Raw genomic sequence first — 24,548 nt, forward strand, 5'->3', positions numbered from 1 at the left:
GTTGCAACAAGGAACCCTGCATAATAGGTCTCACTCCCTATTTAACAGATGAAAGGTCCAGATCCTGTGGAGGTGGGTGAAACTGTGATTTCTCCCAGTAAGAGCAGCCTGTGCTGAGAGAAAGCACAGGATGACAGGAGGAGCTCTCCGGAAAGCCAGTTGCCAGGTCCAGCCACGACAATTCCTTCTGAGAAGGCTCATGTGGAAACTCAGACCAGCACTCTTCCCCTCACACACATCTAGCTTTCAAAACATTCCCTGGACCAGCCCCAAAATTCCTGAGCTGCCTCAGGGACTGGCAAGGTGGGGCAAAGGTCCAACCCAGGAGAGGCCTTTGGGTTCCTGCCTTCCAGTCACCAGAGCAGCTCTGCTTTTACGTATTTTACATAGTCCGTGAGCTATGAAGGACTCCAGTCAAGTGTCATTGGAGTGAGAACCTCTCCCAGCAGTTCTCCCACAGCTGCCTCTGGCCTGTGAATGAACGGAAACGTCTCGCTGTGGGACACTGGGAATAGTGAGCAGGAGAGAGGGATCCAGGGGCAGGTGGGCCCTGGAGCCACAGCCTCTGCTCAGATGCCAGAGGCATGAGCTCAGCTGCACCAAGGAAGGGGTGGAAAGCCAAAGGGAATTAACCACAGGCCCTTCCTCTCTGCCAGTTTCTGTAATCTCCTGCTTTCAAAATGTTACCATCACATAATTCTGTTTTTTTTTTTTTTTGTTTTTTTTTGAGACAGAGTCTTGCTTTGTTGCCCAGGCTTGAGTGGAGTGCCGTGGCGTCAGCCTAGCTCACAGCAACCTCAAACTCCTGGGCTCAAGCAATCCTGCTGCCTCAGTCTCCCAAGTAGCTGGGACTACAGGCATGTGCCACCATGCCCAGCTAATTTTTTATATATATATTAGTTGGCCAATTAATTTCTTTCTGTTTATAGTAGAGACAGGGTCTCGCTCTTGCTCAGGCTGGTTTCGAACTCCTGACCTGGAGCAATCCACCCGCCTCGGCCTCCCAGAGTGCTAGGATTACAGGCGTGAGCCACCTTGCCTGGCCCACACAATTCTATTTCCACTTCCCCTGTGGCCTTGGGATATTTTATAGAGGGTAAAAAAAGAAAGACTATATTTTGCCCAAAGATTTGAAATACGTTAGGGCCAGAGAGCTGGAAGGTTAGAATGGCCCTCCACTTGAAAATCTCCAGGGCCATCTGTGAGAGGCTGTGGGTACAGCAAGTTCAAGACATGGAGCTCCTGCTGAATTCCCTGAGATGGGATCCTTATCAGAGATAAAGAGCAAGGAAGGGCAATCACTGGTCATGTGCAAAGGACTAATTAATTACAGTTGTGGATAGACCTGACACTAGCTAGGTAGAAGACTAAAAATTGTAGCTGATATATCAGTTTCTACTTTTAAAAAGATTTTTATTTTTTTGAGACAGAGTCTTATTCCATCACACTGACTAGAGTACAGTGGCATCATCATAGCTCACTGCAACCTCAAAACTCCTGGGCTCAAGGGATTCTCCTGCCTCAGCCTCCCAAGTAGCTGCGACTACAGGTGTGAGCCACTGCACCTGGCTAATTTTGCTGTTTTTAGTAGAGACGAGGTCTCACTCTTGCTCAGGCTGGTCTTGAACTCCTGAGCTCAAGTGACTCTCCCGCCTTGGCCTCCCAGAGTGCTAGGATTACAGGTGTGATCCACTGTGCCTGGCCTTAAAAAATAATTTTAAGTGCCGGGCGCGGTGGCTCACGCCTGTAATCCTAGCTCTCTGGGAGGCCGAGGCGGGCGGATCGCTCGAGGTCGGGAGTTCGAAACCAGCCTGAGCAAGAGCGAGACCTCATCTCTACTATAAATAGAAAGAAACTAATTGGCCAACTAATATATATAGAAAAAATTAGCCGGGCATGGTGGCTCATGCCTGTAGTCCCAGCTACTTGGGAGGCTGAGGCAGGAGGATTGCTTGAGCCCAGGAGTTTGAGGTTGCTGTGAGCTAGGCTGACGCCACGGCACTCACTCTAGCCTGGGCAACAAAGCAAGACTCTGTCTCAAAAAAAAAAATAAATAAATAAAAATAATTTTAAGGACCTTTGTGATTACATTGAGTCAGTTGGTTAGTCCAGGATGACTTCACAATTTTTTTTTTTTTTTTTGAGACAGGGTCTCACTCTGTCACCCCAGCTAGAGGACAATAGCATCATCATAGCTCACAGCAACCTCAAAATTCCTGGGCTCAAGTAATTCTCCTGCCTCAGCCTCCTGAAATGGCTGTGCTACAGGTGCACACCACCATGATTGGCTAATTATTTTTATTTTTTGTAGAGACAGGCTATCACTATATATTGCCTAGGCTGGCCTCAAGCGATCCTCCCACCTTGGCCTCCCAAAGTGCTGGGATCACAAGCGAGAGCCACCATACCAGGCCTACCAGTTTTATTTTGTTTTGTCCATTTGTTCCTACAGGTATTTCTCATGGCTGTAACAATACAGTGGAGTTAACTGACTTCAGGAGTCATGGCTAAGAGACAGGTGCTGGGCAAGTTACTTACCAAACCTCTCCTCTGAGTCTCCACTGTCTCACCTATGGAGTGAGGAGACTTACCTGCCTCCTAGGGTTGTTGTCAGGACTAAGTGAGATAAGTAAAAAGTTTAGCACAGGGCCTGGCACATGGTAATTGCTCTGTAAATTTTGTTGCTATTAATATAGGCTATTATGGTTTATTGTAAAGTGTAAGTGCAACCCAAGGGAAGCAAAATTCCGTGAAAAAAGTCGTCTAATTATGACCTGCCTCAAAGTATAAAAGTGAAGGTGTGTAGTTAGTGATTACAGGTTTATCTAGAACTGTATTTGTCCAACTCCCAATACTCCATCCACTACACAACAAACTTCAGGGCAAGGTCAGGAGGGAGACAAGGTGCTGATGGGGAGGGGATGCCAGGGAGATTTCTAGGGTGCTGCTAAGTTGTTTCCTGATCTGGGTACTGGTTACATGAGTGTGTGCAATTTGTAAAAATTCAATGAGCCATACACTTGTGTGCATTTATCTGCTATATATATATATATATATATATATTTTTTTTTTTTTTTTTGAGGCAAGGTCTCCCTCTGTTGCCCAAGCTGGCATGCAGTGGTGCAGTCAAAGCTCACTGTCACCTCAAACTCCTGGGCTCAAGAGATGCCCCCACTTCAGCCTCTCAAGTGGCTGGGACTACAGGTGCACGCCATCATGTCCAGCTAATTTCTTTATTTTTTGTGGAGAGAGGGTCTTGCTGTTACCCAGACAGGTTTTGAACTCCTGCTCCTCAAGCAATTCTCTCGCCTCAGCCTCCCAAAGTCCTAGGATTACAGGTGTGTGCCACTGTGCTCAGCCTTTTCTGCTAAATTTCAATAAAAAGTTTAAAACAAGGGGAACTGTCTCTGAATATAGTTATTTGGATACACTGGATGTAAAAGTAACATAAAGTCTTTGAAGTTTTATTGCTTGTCCAAACAGAAAAAAATAGATTGTGTATTACAAATTCAGCTATAATAAAGAAGACACATGGTTTTCCACTGGCTTTTGATTATGTGACGTTTCAAAAACATATGTTGTTTCATTAAGATACTGGTTGGTTAATTGGAACTGTTGGAAAAGAAAAGATACTGGTTGGTTGGTTTAATAAATGTCTTCAGCTGTGTGTGTACTGTACATGAGTAAATACTATGAGGGCACTGACGTTAAAACTAATTTACATTTATCACCTTACCAAAGGAAACCTAATCCATTTCCCAGGCCAGAACTTTGGGCTCCCTCTGCCTCTTGCATTTCTATGTATCTCTATGAAGAGAACCAAGTGGCAAATATTTCCTGAGGTCCTAGTATATGCACTGAGCTGCCGGAGAGTCTGGGACCTTAGGACAGGTATGAACATAACAGAAAAGAGGGAGGGACAGGATGGAGGAAGGGAGGCAGATGGGTAACAGGTCAGTGTCATGAGAGTCACGGCACTAAAGTCAGAGTGCAGGGGAGCAGAGGCAGGGTCACGCCTGCCAGGGAAGTGCCAAGAAGGCTGCAGGGAGGAGGTGGTGCCCAGGCTGTGTATTCAAAGGTGGGCAGGTGTGACCCAGCAGACAGGGAGGCCCAGCATTCCAGAAAGGAAGCGGAATGAGGAGAGGCACTGAGGCAAGGCCCAGTGGGGGACATTGAAGGGGAGCCACCCAGGGCCAAGGACAGGCAAGACATAGGGGTGTGGCGATGAGGTTCCCATCAGAAAGGTCTCTTCTGTCCACGGAGCGTGGCCTTTCTGCAGGAAGGCTCAAGCTGAGCAGTGACGCTCCGACCTGTGTTGCGGAAGAAGGCTCACCCTGGCTGCAGCGTGAGGGATGGAGAAGCAGGGGCAGGGCTGGAGGGAGCCGGGGAGCCAGTCGTCCAGCGAAGGTCTGAACTACGCCAGGGGCTGGGGAATGTAAAGTAGGGAGGCAGAATTTGTGTTCCCAAATAGCTCTGAGGGATGCGAGAGAGGAAGGAGTCCGGATGCCTCCCAGGTTTTGGGGCTGGGTGAGGCGAGTGGGTGGTGGTGCTCAGCTCACGAAGTGGAAACGCAAGGGGAGGCCGACGGGTGAGTTCTGGACATGCCGAGTTTGAGACTCTGGGAACAACTTCAGCAGGAGAGCAGGTTGCTGGAAGAAGCCAGTAGGGGAGGGAGAGACTTGAAATCGAGAGGAAATAGCTGATGGAGCAAGGTTGGGGTCCTGCAGAAGAGGCAGCGCAGGCAGGGGTTACTATTCAGCTGAGAGCACGCCTCTGGGCTGCACGTGGGGTGAGGGACTCAGTGCAAAGAGAGATTTGTTAGTTCACGGGTGGGAGGCTGAGAGAGGCCACACCTGACAGGTTCAGGGTTCTCAGAGGACATGAGCTGACATTCTGAGAATGGCAAAAGGGTACAAGGCCATTGTGGGGACAGGGAGAGGGAATTGACCAAAGTCATATAAAAGACTTGCTGAGGTGGACTTGGGGGCCAAGCTGAGGTTGAAGCAATCTTTTTATTTTTTTGTTTTGGCTTGTTTTTTCTTAAACCATTTATTGTGGATTAATTGTCCCAAGACTGTTCTCATGAATCTTGAAAAAAAACTAGTAACAAAAGCTGAGTCCTGGCCGGGCGCGGTGGCTCACGCCTGTAATCCTAGCATTCTGGGAGGCCGAGGCGGGCGGATTGCTCCAGGTCAGGAGTTTGAAACCAGCCTGAGCAACAGCAAGACCCCGTCTCTACTATAAATAGAAAGAAATTAATTGGTCAACTAATATATATATAAAAAATTAGCCGGGCATGGTGGCACATGCCTGTAGTCCCAGCTACTCAGGAGGCTGAGGCAGCAAGATGGCTTGAGCCCAGGAGTTTGAGGTTGCTGTGAGCTAGGCTGACGCCACAGCACTCTAGCCCGGGCAACAAAGTGAGACTGTGCCTCAAAAAAAAAAAAAAAAAAAAAAAGCTGAGTCCCTAATGGCATGGACCTGGAAGGGAAAGAGCCTATGTCTTTGTCACAGAGACACAAGGGGAATTGAGTTGTGAGGGAAGCTGTGGCAGATGTAGGTCTGCCCAAAGGACCGGAGCTTCTTGAAATCTTTTAGAGGAAGAAGTCACGTCCTTCCACCCAACACAGAGCTGCACGAAGGCTGCTGTACACTGAGCCCTCTTTGCCTCTGTGGACCCACGTAGAGGAAGCAGTGAACCCTCAACCTTTCAAGAACCACAATTTGTCATTTTCCCAAACTGGTCCTACCATAATTCTGCAATTCCAGCTAATAATGTTGTGTCCTTTTTTTCCACAGAATATTTTGTGTTTCTACCAGGTAGGAAGGAGTTAAAAAAGAAAGTTAGAAAGTTTCAAAAACCTTACTATCAACTCTTCTGTCGAACTGAGATTTAAAGATCCAGTATCTTCTACAGCCCAAGTTTCCTTTACTAATCAAATTCCAGGACTTAACGTGAGCTGGGAAGCCATCCTATCTATTCTCCCTTACTGGTAGGACAGCTCTTATATCTTCCCAGACAGATGGGAATCTTTGTATTAGACACATGATGGGACTTCTTGTTCACAACCTCTCCCTAGCACGTAGGACAGTGACGGTACGCAAGTCCCCAGTGACTGTTGGCCAAATAAGTGAAGGAATGGAACTAATTATGGGGCTCTCACAGCCTACTTGGTTTGGTTTAACAACCATCACTGCTTAGAACTTCCTTCTGGTGTGTAACTTAGCTGATTCCCAGTTGCCATCTGGCTCCTTGGCCAAAGCTGCAACTCCAAGCCTTGGTTGACAGATTGGATGTAGAGTCTGCAAAAGGCAGTGGAAGGGTTTGTGCCCTGGTCACGCACACACAGGCCTAGGTTCACCCAAAGGTGTGCTCTTTGAAGCAATGGGTTTTTACTCCCTGAAGGTCTGGACCACTATCAGCCTAGGGCAGGAATTTGCTAACAGTCAAGTTCAGGTTTTTACCATGTGTTAAAAGACAGACTCCAGAAAAGAATGGGACTCTACTTTATTAGGCAGTATGGAGCATCCACCTGTAAGACCCAAAGCCCATTCTGAGCACAGGCCCCATGTGTGGCAGGAGGCAGTCTCACATCTCCCAGAAACACCTCATCTACTCTCCTCTTCCCTCATGACAAACCCCTTCACCTGTGATCTTTCCCATCTTCACTGTTTCCAGGCTGGAGGATCCCAAGAACAAAGCCCTGGTAGTATCCCAAGATCAAGGGTGACATCTATAGGACAAACTCCTGATTCAAGCCCAAATCTCTCCAGGGCACAGATAATGTCCTCAAAATCAGCACTTCCTTAAAAATAATGTTCTTAGTATACAAAAGCTACCAGGCAGAATTCAAGGTCTGCATATATAAAATGAAAAATGTAAGAACAAGGAAATAATAAATGCATAGAGTAATTTAGAAATGATTATGGGGCTATGTATCTGTGGGGGTAAAGACACAAGCCCACTCCATAGCATGCAGGACTGCTGCACTCCTGACAAGACAGAAACGACCATCGCTATGGGTAGGCAGCTGGGGGTCTCAGACTTCACTACACACTCCAAACACAAAACCCCACAAGAACAAGTGTGTTCCCCCAGGCAACCGACTTACCACAGGACAGTAAGCAGAGACAAAAAGCAAGCATGTCAATTTCACTGTGTACCTTTCCGGGCAGGCCCTGTTCACCTCTTCTATGGGAAGGACACTGGGACACCGGGTCTGGGCCAGACTTCATGTTTCTGTGCTCCTGATACTTTCTAGAAACAGAAAGGGGCTTTACCTTTACATGGGTAACTGAGAATTGGAGAAGCCCTTCCATCTTTATCTGAAACCAAAGCCCAAGACACCAAAGCAGGAAGAGCAGGTTCTAACTTGGACAGGGAGCCCTGGATGCTAACAGCTGGTGTGAAGGCACCTAAGCCCAACAAAATGGCAGCAAAACAACCAGAACCACACTAATGGATTTCCAGTATTTCTCTGAGGATTCAGCCCATGATGTGGGCCACACTATCTTCCACTCCACTTGGAGAAATATTTCCCCCCCATTTCACCAAAGAGGAAACTGAGGCACAGGGGAATCGAGAGACACCAATCAAGCCATGAAATGTCACTAAAAAAGACCCAATTTTCCAGACCTTCCATTCCTACACGCTGTTCTTGACTGTGTGTGGGGCTTGACTCCAACCACTAAGATGACAGGGTTCTAGAAAGACCATGAGCAAGGCTGAGATTCTGGCAAAAACCCCAAAAAGCATTTGGGAAGAATGGCTCTTTTAAAGGGACATCACTATTTGGGGCAGTGTGGCAATTCCTTCTCCAGCCAGTCCCCTCACTTTCCCTCTTCGCTATTTCAATAAAGTTTCTCTTTCATATGAGTTCTCTGATGTGTAATAAAATTGGAGCTATTGCTGAACCCTTTGCCACACTCGGGGCATTTGTAGGGCTTCTCCCCTGTGTGGATTCGCTGATGTATAATGAGAACCGAATTCCAGCTGAAGCCTTTCCCACATTCGGGACACCTGTAGGGCTTGTCTCCCAAGTGGGCTCTCTGGTGCATGACCAGGATGGAGCCCCGGCTGAAGCTCTTCCCACACATGAGGCATTTGTAGGGCTTCTCGCCCGTGTGGGTCCGCTGGTGCACCACCAGCTGGGAGCGCTGGCTGAAGCACTTCCCACACTCACTACACTTGTAGGGCTTCTCTCCCGTGTGGATCCGCTGGTGCTTGAGCAGGTTGGAGCTCCAGCTGAAGCTCTCCCCGCACGTCAGGCACTCGTAGGGTTTCTCCCCCGTGTGCATGCCCTGGTGTGCGATCAGGCTGGAGCTCTGGCTGAAGCTCTTCCCGCACACCCCGCACTTATAGGGCTTCTCCACCATGTGGGTTCTGCGGTGGGTGGCCAGATTGGAGCTGCGGCTAAAGCTCTTCCCGCACTCGCTGCACTGATAGGGCTTTTCCCCTGTGTGAGTTCTGCGGTGGGTGATGAGAGCCGAGCTCTGGCTGAACCTCTGCCCGCAGTCGGTACATTTGTACGGTTTCTCTCCCGTGTGGATCCTCTGGTGTCTGATTAGGTTCGAGTTGTAACTAAAGCTTTCGCCGCATTCCTTACATTCGTAGGGCTTTTCTCCGGTGTGGATTCCCTGATGTGTGTTGAGGCTGGACCGGTTGCCAAAGCTCTTCCCACACTCCGGGCACGAGTACGGCTTCTCTCCCGTGTGCGTGCGCTGGTGAGCGATGAGGTTGGGGCTCCTGCTGAAGCTCTTGCCGCACTCGGCACACTGGAAGGGCTTCTCTCCCGTGTGGATCCTCTGGTGGGTGATGAGGTTTGCACTCCGGCTGAAGCTCTTCCCACAATCCCTGCATTTATACGGTTTCTCCCCAGTGTGAGTAGTTTGGTGTCTACTGAAGTTTGAACCGTCACTAAAGCTTTTCCCACATTCGTCACATTTGTAGTATTTCTCTCCCGTGTGGGTCCGTTCGTGCGTGATTAGGTGGGACTTCCGGCTGAAGGTCTTCCCACACTGGGGACATTCATAGGGCTTCTCGCCCAGGTAGGTGCCCTGAAGGCCTATGAGCTGGCCCACCTCCCTGCCGTGGGACCGTGCGGTCCCACGGTCCTCACCTGGCGCGTTTCCCTGGTGCCCCCGAGGGCCACAGTCTCTCTCAAAGTCACTTTCCCCATCGGATTGCTGAACGCCTTCCACTTCAGGCATTTTTGAGAACAACTCATGTGACTCGACATCCTCAAACATGTCTTGATTAGAGTTCTCCCCACTTTCACTCTGTATCTCAAAATCTGAAACAATGAAGAAAAACATACAGTGTCTACTCAATTCCCTGTCATGATGAGAAAAGGAAACCAAAGGGAAATTTATAAAAATTAAACCTCTAGTGAACACTAAGAGGCTAGAAAATCCTCAAAAATTCTCAAAACCAGGTTTACTTTATTCTAACTGGTTATTTAGTTGCCAGGTTACACATCTTTATAGCCATTACCCAGAATCTCAAAGTCATAACCATTTGGGTTCCATATGTCTACCTGTTTCTTCACCAGGAAATCAGGTCAGATGGGAATTTGAAAATCCTAACTAAAGGACTGCAACAGGGTACACAATAACCCCCAATACTCACCATGGTGCCTGATGCTTAGTAGGTGCTCATTAAATTTGATGAATGAATGAGGTTTTTTGGGTTGTTGTTTTTTTTTTTTGTTTTTTTTTTGAGACAAGAGTCTCACTCTGTTGCCTGGGCTAGAGTGCCGTGGTGTCAGCCTAGCTCACAGCAACCTCAAACTCCTGGGCTCAAGTGATCCTCCTGCCTCAGCCTCCCAAGTAGCTGGGACTACAGGCATGTGCCACCCTGCCCAGCTAATTTTTTCTATATATTTTTAGTTGGCCAATTTCTTTCTATTTTTAATAGAGACAGGGTCTAGCTCTTTCTCAGGCTGGTTTCAAACTCCTGATCTTGAGCAATCCGCCTGCCTCGGCCTCCCAGAGTGCTAGGATTAGAGGCGTGAGCCACCGCACCAGGCAATGATTGAGTTTTTTATTGGTGCCATACATATTTCCCTAAAGCTCAGTCTCCTTTCAAAAGGAGTTTAAATAATGATTTCTTGCATTAAAATGTATCTGTATTTACAATCTTATTACTTGGCATTTAAGTAAGACACAGATGACAGAGCCCCTGCCACAAGGACCCTAGGTATCTATACAAATACCTAGAAACAAGTACGTGGGCAGTTACAAGAGCCCTCAAATTTGTCTGCAGTGGAAGCCTATTAGACCTTTATTTGGTAATACAGAACACATCTATCTTCTAGGAACTTGTCAAAGCCTGTATTGCCCTATACTTAGCAAACATGTGAGTGAAAGAAATCATTAGGGAAGGCTGCTGGAATTATAAAGCCCCTTCCTTAGACAGGAGACTCTAAAATCACTCTAGGATGAAGCCAGAGCAGCAGAGAGCTCTGAGCCTGGATCACACTGTTCTGACCCCCGGCAAAACTGTGTTTGCTGAACAGTGTGCTGGCTTAATGGCCCTGGCTGACAATCTGAGTGTCATTAAAATTAATGGCTGTCAGGAACATTACTGCTGCCAGGAAGTTGTTGACAACATTGTTTATACCACACAATGTCCTCTTGATGAGACTGATGAACAAATTTCTCTCTTGACCTCAATCCCAAAAAGAGCTACTCTTCTGAGCCACTGATTTGTGTCTGCTTCATGCCCGTGACTGCGGCTCCCTCTTTGCCTTGCCTGCTTGGAATCTTGGAGACGAGGGCTTACAGCAAGAATACTGGATGTTTTTATAGCATGCATTTTGTGTACTTTCATTTCATGGTTTTCCTCTCATTATTTTCTTTCTCACTATAAATTCCTTGTGCTATATTTTGGTAAAGTGTCTCCAATCGTTATTTGAAATTCTGTAGAGTATACAGAAATAAATTGGTGGCCTGATTATTCAGGGAAAGACAATTAGTAAAATAATTATACAAAATTTTAGTGACATTTCTATTATTAAAGCTAATAAACTGTTTACTTAAGGTGAGATGCTCAATTCAACAAATGATTTCTGTAAGTTAATGTAAACTCCCACAAGTGGGAATTCTCAGACAGGGCCTGGGTTCTGCTCATCCTTCAATCAATGGAAGATCACATTTAAACTTGCAAATAAGCCTGGGCAATATAGTGAGATCCTGTCTCTACAAAAAACTTTTTAAAAATTAGCTGGGTGTGGTGGCAGGCACTTGTAGTCCCAGCTACTTGGAAGGCTGAGGCAGGAAGATCAGCAGTTTGAGGTTGCATGGAGCTATGATCATGTCACTGCACTCCAACTTGGGCAACAAAGCAAAACTCTGCCTTTAAAAAATAAAATTAAGGCCCGGCGCGGTGGCTCACGCCTGTAATCCTAGCTCTTGGGAGGCCGAGGCGGGCGGATTGCTCAAGGTCAGGAGTTCAAAACCAGCCTGAGCAAGAGCGAAACCCCGTCTCTACTAAAAATAGAAAGAAATTAATTGGCCAACTGATATATATATAAAAAATTAGCCGGGCATGGTGGCTCATGCCTGTAGTCCCAGCTACTCGGGAGGCTGAGGCAGAAGGATCGCTCGAGCCCAGGAGTGTGAGGTTGCTGTGAGCTAGGCTGACGCCACGGCACTCACTCTAGCCTGGACAACAAAGCGAGACTCTGTCTCAAAAAAAAATTAAATTAAATTAAATTAAACTTGCAAATAGACACATAATTATATTTAGTGCTTATACTAATATGCATGCTGCTAGTAACCTGTGGGTTCATATAACTGCCCTCCAGCCCCACTTGCCTGCATCTCCAGGGGCTGGACAGAGGCTGGAGGGGCACAGTGCATACTCCTGCTTGGTCAGGGTGGGAATTTCGTGCTTCCTTAACTTCCTACAAGACGGTTTCTTTGCAAGTTTTGAGCACAGAGCTCTACTATCATACTGTGTTTCCCCCAAAATAAGATGGGGTTTTATATTTATTTTTCCTCAAGAAGACACCTTAGGGCTTATTTTCAGGGGATGTGTTATTTTTTTTAAATACGGTACAGCCATCTACATTTATTCAAATATATTAAGTTGTCTTCTTCTGGAACATCATCATCACTCTCCAAACCCCAAATTCCCTCCTGAATTTCTTGCAACTCTATTTCCTTTAGAACCACTGGCCCCAGTTTCTCATGGCGAGCCATAGAGCTCTCATGGGGCAGATGAGAAGGGCTGCTCGTCTTTACCGATCCACGACAAAATGCACGGGTTGTACAGATACGCTGCGTAGCCACGCCCATCATTAGGTCTTATTTTCGGGATAGGGCTTATGTTGCGCAAATGCTTAGAAATCCTGCTAGGGTTTATTTTATGGGTAGGTCTTATTTTCGAAGAAACACGGTATCTCTTCTAGAAGGACCTCCAGGCCAAGGCCCTGATTTATTTTTAGCAAGCTAACATGACCAAAAACATTTTTTGATGACGTTAGTAATTTTTCTCTTCTGAATAGGTATTATAATATTAGCTAATAAGATTTTTCACCACTTCAAAATGAGAATCAGTGAGTTCTTATATAAACTCAGAAGCAAAGGGAAAACAAGTAAAAACTCAAACTGATTTTAGTGAAATCAAAAGAAAAATATAATTTACAGACACCAAAATACACATCAGATCTTCCCAAAACATTAGAGACTGGGTTGACGTGACGAGGAAGGAAGTGAAAAGACTAAGCATGGAAAGTACTGGGGTGGGAGAGTGGCCAGGAGCAGATCTCAGAAAGCTGAGGCAGAAAGCACTTCCTGAAGGTTCCGGATGTGCAACAGTACATTTGGGAACTGGGGTAAACAGGGCTGGCTTCTGTGGTTCAGAGAATCAAAGGAGGTGAGACTACAACCAGAACCCACGGAAGAGCGACATATGCAGGAAGCTGTTTCTATAAGCAGAGAAGAGAGCCTTCGACCCATACGCATTAATCAAGGGACTTATTATTACTGAGAAAGGTGACCATTTCCATCCATAAAAATAGTTAAATGAAGCAACCATCTCTATAAAGGAATACTATATAGTAGAACAGGCGTCCTCAAACTACAGCCCATGGGCCACATGCCACCCGCCTAGGACATTTATCCGGCCCACTGGGTGTTTTTGTCGCCGATGCCTGTCCTGCTTAGCAGCCAACTCGTCCCGGGCCCACACTCTCCAACGGTCTGAGGGACAGTGAATTGGCCCCTTGTTTAAAAAAGTTTGAGGACCCCTGTAGTGGAACTTAAGGAAGAGATGGTGAGACAAAAAGAAGAGATAAAACATAAGCTGGAAGGACTCAGGAAAGAAGGGAAAAATCTTCTGGAGAAATAAAGACAAGATGGGAAGGAGCACGATAGGAAATGGGCATCTTGGAAAGCAGAAAGGGGAAAAGAGGACCAAAATGAGAAAAGCAATTAAATGAAATGGAAACAAAGAAATTAAAAGGATTAAAGAGAATGACAGAAACAGAAGTTAGGCAAAAAGAGAATCCATACACATATAACTGGAGTTCTCAAAGAAGAAAACTAAAAGGAATAGAATACTTTAAAATATAATCTGTAAAGATATAAGAACTCTTGAAAGGTCTACTGTGTGCCAAGGAAAACTAACCCAAGGGGCTAACCGTGAGACAGGTGGACAACAGCAAAAAGATCAATCCCGACAAGAGGGAAGATGATCAACTGGTTTCCAGATTTCCCTGCAGTAACAGTCAACGCCTGCAGCCAGAGGAGCAACAGCTACAAGACATGCAAGAAAAGAAAATGTATGCCAAGGATTTTATATTCAATAAAACTTCCCTTCACGTATAAAACCTACAGGCAGGGCCGGGCGTGGTGGCTCACGCCTGTAATCCTAGCTCTCTAGGAGGCCGAGGCAGGCGGATTGCTCAAGGTCAGGAGTTCAAAACCAGCCTGAGCAAGAGCGAGACCCCGTCTCTACTATAAATAGAAAGAAACTAATTGGCCAACTGATATATATATTAAAAATTAGCCGGGCATGGTGGCGCATGCCTATAGTCCCAGCTACTTGGGAGGCTGAGGCAGAAGGATCGCTCGAGCCCAGGAGTTTGAGGTTGCTGTGAGCTAGGCTGACGCCACGGCACTCACTCTAGCCTGGGCAACAAAGCGAGACTCTGTCTCAAAAAAAAAACAAAACCTACAGGCAAAGAGCTTGGAACATATGCAGATCTGTGGAATATTAAAGGACAAATGCCTAATAAATTTAATGTTAGAACAAAGACTACAATTACCATGGCAATTAGGATGATTACAGAGCTTGTAAATGTTACGGTGTAGAAATGACACTCTAACCAAAATTGAGATTGAGGGGTATAAGGTGGGATACAGGATATGTTTGCCGATTGCCTCATCTGTAACTACCTGGAAATCCAAAGGATAACATTTAACAGTGGCAAATCATGCAACGAAAGTATAAGTGTACAAAAATAGACATTAAGAAAGTCATTGACTGAAATGGGGGGGAGGAAAGGGATTATCTCTGTCAGATGTTAAATATTATGAAATCTCAATAGTTAAAATATTAATAGACAATTAGACCAAAGACATAAAATAAAAACTCCAGATAGACTCAACAGACATATAAAGTCAATTTAATCTAGGTGGCACATGGATAGAACGGTAGGACAGAAAAGAGAATCTGTATAATGACTATGGAAATTTAGCTTAAGATAAGGGTAGGCTCTCAAATACATGGAGAAAAGACACAACATACAATAAATGATGCGGGGTCGGGCACAGTGGCTCACATCTATAATTCTAGCACTCTGGGAGGCTGAGGCAGGAGGATTGTTTGAGCTCAGGAGTTCGAGACCAGCCTGAGCAAGAGCGAGACCCCATCTCTATTAAAAATAGAAAGAAATTATTTGGACAGCTAAAAATATATAGAAAAAATTAGCCACGCATGGTGGCACATGCCTGTAGTCCCAGCTACCCAGGAGGCTGAGGCAGTAGGATTGCTTAAGCCCAGGAGTTTGAGGTTGCTGTGAGCTAGGCTGATACCATTGGACTCTAGACTGTCTCAAAAAAAAACACAAAACAAAACAAAACAAAAAAAAGAACAACAACATACAGCTTTGATATATAGCTTTATGTAATCTACAAAATTAAAATTGGTGACAAGGCCAAGCATGTTGGCTATTGCCTATAATCCCAGCTGTTTGGGAAGCCCAAACAGGAGGATCACTCAAGCCCAAGAGTTTGAGACCAAGCAGCCTAGAGACTTTGTCTCCACAAAAAATTTTTTAAAAATTCGCCAGACATGGTAGCGTGCACCTGTAGTCCTAGCTACTTGGGAGGCTAGGATGAGAAGATTGCTTGAGCCCAGGAATTTGAAGCTACAGTGAACTGTGATCATGCCACTGTTATTCCAGCCTGGGTGACAAAGAAAGATCTTGTCTCTTAAAAAAAAAAAAAAAACCAGTGACACACAGCGTACTAGACAAATTCTGAAAATTAATTTGAAAAGATTACATTAAATGCTCAGAAAGGTATAGAATTCTTAGAAACACTCATATATTTCTGACAGTTTTATAGGCAAAATAATAGTATCTTAATTTAATGGGTATTTCCCTGGTAATTTATAAGGTATAATATCTTTTCATACAGTTACAATTTGTATTTTTTTTCATTTCTAAATTACTTTGTATTTTTTACCTTTTATTCTACTGGGGTGACTTTTCTTATGAATTTAATAGAAGCTCTTGTAAATCAAGGATTTTGACTCTTGATCTGTTACATTCCAGGCTTTGTTGCAATTATTTCCTCCCACTGTGTGTGTTGTCTTTTAATTTTGTTCATAGTATCTTTTTTATATAAATGACTTTTCTTCTGTACTCATGAGTCCAATCTAGCTTTGATGATTTATGCATTGCTTATGAAGTCCTTCCCTACCCTAAGATTACAAAAATATTTTCTTACTGTCATTTCAGATCTTGTATAGTATAGACCTATAATCTTGTATAGTATAGACCTATAATCCATCTGGAATTTATTTTTGTGCAGGGATCTATTTCTATGTAGGTTGAGAAGTAGAGATCCAATCTTTGTTTTTTCAAAATGATTAGACCACTGTCCAAAAACTATTCACTGAATGGTTCTTGAATTGCCACAGGCCCTCTCTCCTTATCAGTCAGTAGACAAAAGCTGCAGTTGTAACTGGGTCTAAACCAATGGTTCTTGTATTTTTACACCCTCAACTCACGTGCACGGCATGTTCCTGTGGCTGTTCACAGGGCCTTGTGTGCCCCCTGGCTGGCCACAGGCCTCCTCTTTCTCTCCCGTGTTAGAAAGCATATCACAGTGAATGTGGGGGATACTGATGCCAATATGGGGATAAGCTCGAATTTGCTATAATTTATTTATAACGAAATCAATTGGTCACAGACTTTGGTGCTTTAGTGTGTAGCTCAAAATTCATCTAAAGCCCTTCCTGCTTGACTGTGACATACCACTGAGTCTCAAGACTGCGGCTGGAGCTACTGGTCCAAAATAGAGAGGTGCGTCCAGTACAGGTTACGCCCAGCTCCATTCTGACTTGGGCTCTGCCCAGCAAACGCCACCCTGGCAAGCCTATGGAGGCCTGACCGTGCGGAGTGACTGGGAATACTGTTCCACCTGAACTCGGGCTGCTTAAAAGATGAACCACTGATAAAAACAACAATGAACAGTTCAAATGAATGACTGCCAAACACTTTACAGTGAGGTTACCTTTCCCTAAGAGTTCTGTCTGGAATACTTTTCAAGTATTTAAGTAAACTAGAAGTAATTCTATTTTGAAGCTAAGAATTGTAGCTCTAAAGAGACATACCTTTTTACAATGCTCCAACACTCCCCACTCCCTTTCTGGCTAAGAGAAACGAATGTGTATGTTCATTCGTGGTCATTAAGGGAGCATTCTGCTGGGGCAGCAAGCTCAAAACAGATAACCCGCTGCCTGTGACCACCAAAAGCCACATGATGCTGAGGATGGCAGGAGAGGTCAGCTGTGACTTTTTGGCTCAACTGATCACGGACACAGTAGGTTTGAAGCTAATAACCTCTATTCCTTTCTAGTCTAGGATAGTGCTTCTCGGACCTCAGAGAGCATACAAATCATCTGGAGATCTTGTTAAATGTAGATTCTGCTTCAGTGGGGCTGGGGTGAGACAGGCAGCATCTCCAGCAGACTCCCAGGTGATGCTCGTGCTGTTGGTTCACTGGCCACCCTGAGGAACAAAGCTCTAATAGCAACGGTCTTTAAACTGCTGCATAACAGAACTCCCTGGAAGCTTTCAAAAATTCCTTGCCCAGGCCATACCCCATACCAATTAAATGAGAAAATCAGAAGCCTTGCGAGTGGGTGCCAGGTCCCCAGGTGGTTCTGATGTGCACCCAAGTTTGAGAACGAGGCATCTAATGCAGAGGTTCTCAAACCAGAGTTGAATCAGGATCACCTGAAGGGCTTGTTAAACCCTGGAGTGCTGGGCACCAAGCCCAAAGTTTCTGATTCAGTCGATCTGGGGTTGGGCCCGGAGGTTCATGACACTGGAGAGAGGAAAAGAGAGGGGAGAAAGAAGGGGGAGGGAAGAAGAGGGGGACAGAGTCCAAATGTTCTGGGGGAGATGACTACCAGCAAGGTGATTGATTAGAGATGCTCCCAGCTGTGCGGAACTGGGGATAGGGAAGCAAAGGACAGCTTTACGAAGAGGGTCTCCAAGGGTGGGCACTCAAAAGACAGCTGGGTTTTATTACAGAGATGAGACAAGGCCATGCCAAGCCAAACATTCAGGAGCAAAAGGTGAATGCTAGAAAGCACAGGCTATGTTCAAGAAACGGCAAGCTCTTGTCAGAAAGGAGTGGAGGTTAGAGCAAGGGGGCAGGGGAGGGACCAGGCTGCCGGGAAGGTCTGGGCCAGGTCACACAGGGCCGTGGATTCCATACTGAACAAAGAGGTCATGCCTGATTTGGTGGACACTGGGAAACTGATGAAGATATTAAGGTAGGAGCGTGCCCCCATCACTCTGGTAGGAGGGGAAGAGCTGTAATGAACGAGAAGAGGCCAAAGGCAGGTTCAGTCTGGAGGCTGCTGCAAGAATTCGGGTGAGAAATACCCAGAGCCTGGATTAGGGCTGGCTATGGGGATTACAATGTCCTTGGGAAACATTCACAGATAGAGATGAGCTTCGCCACTATTAATATAGTCTGATCCTAATTGGAATTATAAGATACTTTGTGAGCACATAGAGGTTCCTATTAGTCAAACATTAAACCACCTAATAAGGCCTTGAAATGTCTTGTGCTGGGTGAATGTGGATAAATGTCCCAAGCTGGACAAGCAGAATAGAGGTCAAGTGGTCTCCTGTTGGGTGAATGTTTGAGAAGGGAGGGAGACAAGTGCAGCGATTCCTATGGGCAGACACGGGGAAGGGTGGGAACATCTGTTAAACACACCAAGCCCAGCAAAGACCACCGCAAAGGCAGAAGTCAGGGGACTGACACACCTACTTGTCTGGCACCATCCCCATCTCTAATGGCCAGTAAAAGATGAAAGGCACAAAGCCCCTGGAGCAAGCCAGGTGAGAAGGGCTGTAATCACCTCAGACACCTGCTGAGGCCAGACCCTCTGCTCTGTGCTTCCCAATTAAACCACCAGCCCAGAGCTATCTCCTTGGCCGCAACCACTCTGCCTTCACCAGAGTGTCTAGCTGAAGATCCTCAAGTTCACTACAAATCTGTCACATCCACCAGGAGGCAAGAAAACAAAGTTTTGAAACAGGATGAGAAGTTTTTGTAAACAGGAGGAATAAACTTAAAAGTTACTTTTCAGGGCCAAAGAAAATCAGGTACTTCACTTCTAATAAAACTTGGGCTCCACCACACACACGTGGAAGCAAACAGTTAGAATCCTGGCTCCACGAGACGACAGCTGTGTGACCTTGCTGAATTTCCATTTATCTGGGAAATGACAGTCCCACCCACTTCACAGGATTCTTAGAGATGGACATGTAAGGTGCCCAGTGCAAGGCTGTCACCATAAGCCCTCAAGATCAGTCCCTTTCTTCAGAGGACAGCTTTATTCCTACCTCCCAGTCACAGGAGGTTGTCATAACCACTGCCCCAAACCATCTTCTTTTTCCTTCTCTTCCCTTCCCATTCATTCATTCATTCATTCATTCATTCATTCATTCATTCATTTAGACAGAGTCTCATTCTGTTGCCCAGGCTAGAGTGAATGCCGTGGCGTCAGCCTAGCTCACAGCAACCTCAAACTCCTGGGCTCAAGCAATTCTGCCTCAGCCTCCCAAGTAGCTGGGACTACAGGCATGCACCACCATGCCTGGCTAATTTTTTCTATATATTTTTAGTTGGCCAATTAATTTCTTTCTATTTTTAGTAGAGACGGGGTCATGCTGTTGCTCAGGCTGGTTTCGAACTCTTGACCTTGAGCGATCCACCCGCCTCAGCCTCCCAGAGTGCTAGGATTACAGGCTTGAGCCACCATGCCAGGCCTCCCAGTCTTCTTTTTTAATTTATTTTTTATTCTTAGAGACAGGGTCTTGCTCTGTCACCCAGGTTGGAGTGCAGTGGTGCAATCATAGCTCATTGTAACCTCGAACTCCTGGCCTCAAGCAATACCCATCACCACCCCCTCAGCCTCCCAAAGTGCTGAGACTGTGGGCATGAGCCACTGCGCCTGGCCCGCCTCCCAGTCTTCGGAATCCTCCAGGCTAGATGCCCCGGCGTTAGTCACTTTGTCTTAATCCTGTCTGCATCCCCTCCTTCCAACAGCCCATTAGGAACTGTCACTTAGCATCACACACATGATAAAATGTTTAAGGACATGGGCCATTTCTTCAGACACATAAGTTCAAATCTTGGTTCTGCCTCCTACTAGCTGCATGGTCTTAAGGGAGTCACTTCACTTCTCTGGTGAGGACAATCCTGTTTATCTTCACAGGCTGTGAAGTTTACATGAGTTTTGCATATTAGATGCTAAGCATATTTCCAGGCCTGGCCCACAGAAAGAGCTCAAGAAATGCTAGCCATTGTTACTATTAGTTCTTTCTCACACGTGTCCAATCAGGGCCCACCCCCATCCCTGCAGCCCGATGACTAGGCAGCTTCCTGGCTGCCCTCCTGCCTCTAGCCTCTCCCTACTCTAATCAAGCCTACATCCTGTTGCCAAACTCAGCTTCCTCCCATGCCTCTTGGGTCCCACTTGAGGCCAATGACATTCAGTTCAAGCCTCCATCCACCCTTCCTCAAACTCTACCTACCACTTCCTAAAAACACACTTTCCGCTCCAGTCAGCCAGCCCTCCTCCCTGTCACCTGAAGGAATAAACTATGCTGGCTCTGCCCTTCCAGGCCTTTGCTCAACACAACTCCTTTCTCTCCACACCCTGCTCCCTGCCCCTGACCTTTCCCAGTTTGACTCCCTCCTGCTCAGGTTTCATGTCCTCCATAAAGCCTTCTCTGACCTAACCTGACCTCTCCACGTTCCTTTCTCTGAATTTCCACAGTCCTCATCAGCACAAAGGCAGCCCTGTGCCCCAAAATATTCCTAGCAGCACAGGTAGATCTGAAGGAAGCTGAAAGCCAGAATGGACAGAGCAGGTAAAGGGCACGCCGGGAACACAGGCATCAAAGAGCTCAGGTTTTGAATTACTCTCTTAGGAGCCCAGGATAACTTTATACCACAGAAAGTCCCTAGTTATTAGATGGTTTATCTGCCATTTATCTTGGATCTCATAAGAATAATCACTTTGAAGAAAATCAGATTATTTGGTTTTTATAATTGCTGGAACTATTTGGAGGTTTACTGTACAACAAAGTGAAGGTGCCAAGGGGCGGTTTATAGGGGTATTCAGCCCCTCCCCCACAGCCTCCATCAGCTCCTCAACCACTCCAAACAAAAGGGTAAGTAAAAACTATGGATGCAAATGTTGCTCCAAGAGCAGTCCTGGAAGCCCCTCCAATCTGGAAGTTCTAGAGCTACCACTGCACACGATGAGGGCATTAAACGCGTGCAGAATATGCTGACTGTCTGCAGAGCAGAGGGATGGGCCTGTCCTAGATACCCCCCACTCTGTCCTAGATACCACCTGTGCCTCCACCACAAACACCATGCTCCTCCTCCACCCTCTCCCTACGAGATTCTGTGTCTCACCACTTTCCTGAAGGGTCTGGGTCAAGTCTTCCACCAGGGCTACTGCCTCCTCGCTGCTTTCGGGCCTATGCTCTTGTAGCCAAGCCTGAATTTCCCTTGGTAGCACGGTCAACATCTGCTCCTTCGTGTGCACCTCTGGCCTCAGCCAGCGCCGACAGAGCTCTCGGAGGCGGCTGAGTGCACCCTGCGGTCCCCCAGCCACTGCCTCCTCCTGGGGGCTGCCCTTGCCAGCACTCTGGGGAAAGGGCTCGGACTCAGGGCCATCCTCCTGCAGTACAGCTTCCTGCACCCAGGAGTCATCCTCCAGGATCATAGTGGTGACCTCCTCTTCCTGTCCATCTTCTTCTTGAGGCACCTGGACCAAGGGGCTAAGGGGGGTGGTCACTCTTGGCGCCTCTGCAGCCATCATCCACGTTCCTGGGGCGATAACTCAGGCTTTAAGCATTGACTCAGTCTCCTCCAGCCAGGCTCTCTGAGAAGACACCTCCCTCCTCAAATCTCAACAAGTAGTCCTGCTGAGAAACAAGAAAGAGAACCAGAATCCATTAGTAGACTGTCCTAAAAGCAATCTAAATCACAACAGCCCACATCAGGCCACCAAGTGATCCTTATATCCGCAAGTTAACAGACATTTCCTGTACCTCTTAAAGAAAAAATAACTTATTCCTAAAAACATCTCTCTGTGGTAAGAAAAGATACAAAAAATATAGCATTGTTCTTTCAAAAAGACCAAAGAATGAGTATCAAAAATACAAAATCATAAAAAAAAAAACCCCAGAGCTTAGTTATCTCCCCCTAAGTCAGTTCAGACTTGCTGCTGAGCAATGACCACCTAACATACAACTTAGTCACTTAACCTCAGTGACCACCTAAGAAATATAGATAGTGACACCTTAAGGAGTAGCAATGGATCAGATGTCAAGGCTCTTTGAACTTCATTGGAAGGAAGGCAGTATCTCAACCACATTATTACCATACTTTAAAGTGTTACGTTTTTGGTTTGGGTTTTTTTTTTTTTTTTTTAAGAGATAGGGTCTTGTTCTGTTGCCCACACTGGTCTCAAACTCCTCCCACCTTAGCCTCCTGAGTAGCTGGGATTACAGGCATGAGCCACCTAGGCCAGCTTAAAGTTTTAAACATGTTCATACTCTCTGATCCAGCCTGGCCCCTCAGTAATTTATCTTTAAAAAATAACCATCTGGGCTGGATGCAGTGGCTCAAGTCTGTAATCCTAGCACTTTAGGATGCTGAGTTGGGAGGATCACTTGAGACCAGGAGTTCCAGACCAGCCTAGGCAATAGCAAGACCCTGTCTCTACAAAAATTTTTTACAAAATTAGCCGAGTGTGGCGGCATGCACCTTTAGTCTCAGCTACTCAGGAGGCTGAGACAAGAGGATCACTTGAGCCCAGGAGTTTGAGGTTGCTGTGAGCTACAGTGATGCCATTGCACCCCAACTCAAGCAACAGAGTGAGAGCCTGTCTCAAAAACAAACAAATAAACAAAAAACAAACATACAAAAAACTCCATCTCAGTAAAAAGAAATTTATTTGCAAGGACATGCAACCATAGCACTGTTTTTGATTGCAAAAAACAGGCTCCTTAAAATCCAGTAGCAGGGAAATGGTTAATAAACTATGGCACTTTACACAGTAATGTATTAGAAATTACACTAACATAATCAAGACTACCTTTGGGGAATATTGACTAGGTAGGGGCTCAAAGGAGTCTTCTGAAATTTGTGCTGGAAATTTTCTAGGTCTTGTTTTGGCAAATGGTTGCACAACACAAGAGCATGCATATGAAATTTAAGAGTCATACACTGCTGTACGTTTATACATTTAAAAAAATCATACTGACAAAGATTATTAATCATTAATGGTTTAAGATAATCCTCCTGGTATGAAAATAATGGATAAAAACAAAACCCACAAGGCAGAAAAACCATAGACACAATGAGACCCCGATTTCCTTTAAAAATGAACACAGAGAAGGAAAAAGACCCGGAGGGCAACTCTGCAAAATACTGAGAGCAATGGAATTGCAAAGGACTTAAAATAAATATTATGAAAGCAATGAAAAATTAGCCTTAAAAATCATTACATTATGAAGACTCAGTCAATCCCCCTGAAAAAAGAAAAAGAGAAAGGAAAAGTAGGAAAAGCTTTAAAAGAGAGAGAAAGAGAAGAAAAAAGAAAAGCTAATGGGAAAACCTAAGCTCTCAAGGTGTATTTACCCAAATGATTAAAAGGAACAGGTATAACAGAAAGCAGAACTCTCTCCTACTTGGGAGCCCAGGAAAACTGCGCCTAGTCAGCTAATTCGCTGTGACCTGGGGCAAGACACGCCCCCTCTGAACCTCGGTTTCCCCATCTGTAAAACCAGGAGGCTGCGCGGGATGTCGAACCTCCCTTCCAGTCCAAACACTGCGCTTCCTGGCAGGATATGCAAGGAGCTCTCCGTCATGGAGGAGAGTGCGGGTCGGTTGGCGGAGCCGGGCGGGTAAATCCGAGCGGTCCGGCCCGCGGGACACGGACAGCGCCCCCGACACCCCTCCCCCAGCAGGGCTTCCGGCAGCTGGCCCCAGGCCCGTTATGCCCTGGCCTCGGGCTACCGTCCCGCGTCCGCGGGGTCCAGGCCTGCCTCTTCGGCTCACCTCTCCGGAGACCAGGTCTTGCTCTGGCGGATGCTCCGCGCGCGAAAGCGCCCCCGGGCTCGGCCCTGCCCCTCCGGATTTACCTGGGCTGAAGCCCGTGGGGCACCGAGAACAATGGACGGGAGAGCCCCGCCCACCGCCGCGCTCATTGGCTGCTGGGAGCGGCCCCTGGAAACTCTGCTTTTTTACTGGTGGCGACGGGGCTCGGCTAGGCGGCGGGAGGGAGGCCGGGCCCGGGGCATTGTGGGAGATGTAGTCCACCCGGAGACGGACCGGACCGCGGTCCGGGCGGCAGAGTTACGTGGCTAGCCTGGGCAATGCCGGAGGGCCAGCGGCAAGAAAGTGCGAGGACTGGCCGTCAGGACCCCAGTGTTGCCAGAGCTGTGGCCTTTCACCTCTCTAAAGCCTCTGCATATTTGTCTATAAAAGGTGAAAGTTGGATAGACGCACTTGCAGGTCTTTCTCGGCCGCGAAGCGCGTGTCAGGTAACGCCGTTAGGCCCCTCGCGACGGGCGAGAGCAGACCCGAGCAGGAACGGAACCGCGCAGGAGAAGCCCCTCAGCGCCCAGGCCGGCGCCTCCGCCCCGTTTGCAGCCGTGCACGTGCACCGGCCCTCGCACACCCCTTTGTTGTCGCACGTGCTGCTCCTGCGCAGGCACGACCAGCCCCGCCCCGCCCCCGTGCCTCCCGTCTGCTCCGCGGGG

The 24,548-nt window shown here is 46.7% G+C and overlaps 1 protein-coding gene across 3 annotated transcripts in view; it reads right to left on the minus strand.

Annotated features, from left to right (window-relative positions):
* The window catches only part of ZSCAN2 (zinc finger and SCAN domain containing 2), a 40,172-nt gene extending 16,201 nt beyond the window's left edge, over positions 1-23,971 (minus strand). Inside the window, exons 1-3 of one of the 3 annotated variants that reach the window (XM_076004725.1) lie at positions 23,845-23,971; positions 21,190-21,704; positions 7,898-9,293 (exon numbers count right to left, since the gene is read on the minus strand). In XM_076004725.1, coding sequence (XP_075860840.1) covers positions 7,898-9,293; positions 21,190-21,598 — 1,805 coding nt within the window. In that variant the 5' untranslated portion in view covers positions 21,599-21,704; positions 23,845-23,971. Of the gene's footprint in view, positions 1-7,343; positions 9,294-21,189; positions 21,705-23,844 lie in introns of those variants that run through there. The other 2 variants (XM_012763264.3, XM_012763265.3) reach the window with 2 other exon arrangements.
* Positions 23,972-24,548: the final 577 nt, after the last annotated feature.

Source organism: Microcebus murinus, chromosome 7, assembly GCF_040939455.1.
Source record: "Microcebus murinus isolate Inina chromosome 7, M.murinus_Inina_mat1.0, whole genome shotgun sequence".
Taxonomy (NCBI): Eukaryota; Metazoa; Chordata; class Mammalia; order Primates; family Cheirogaleidae; genus Microcebus; species Microcebus murinus.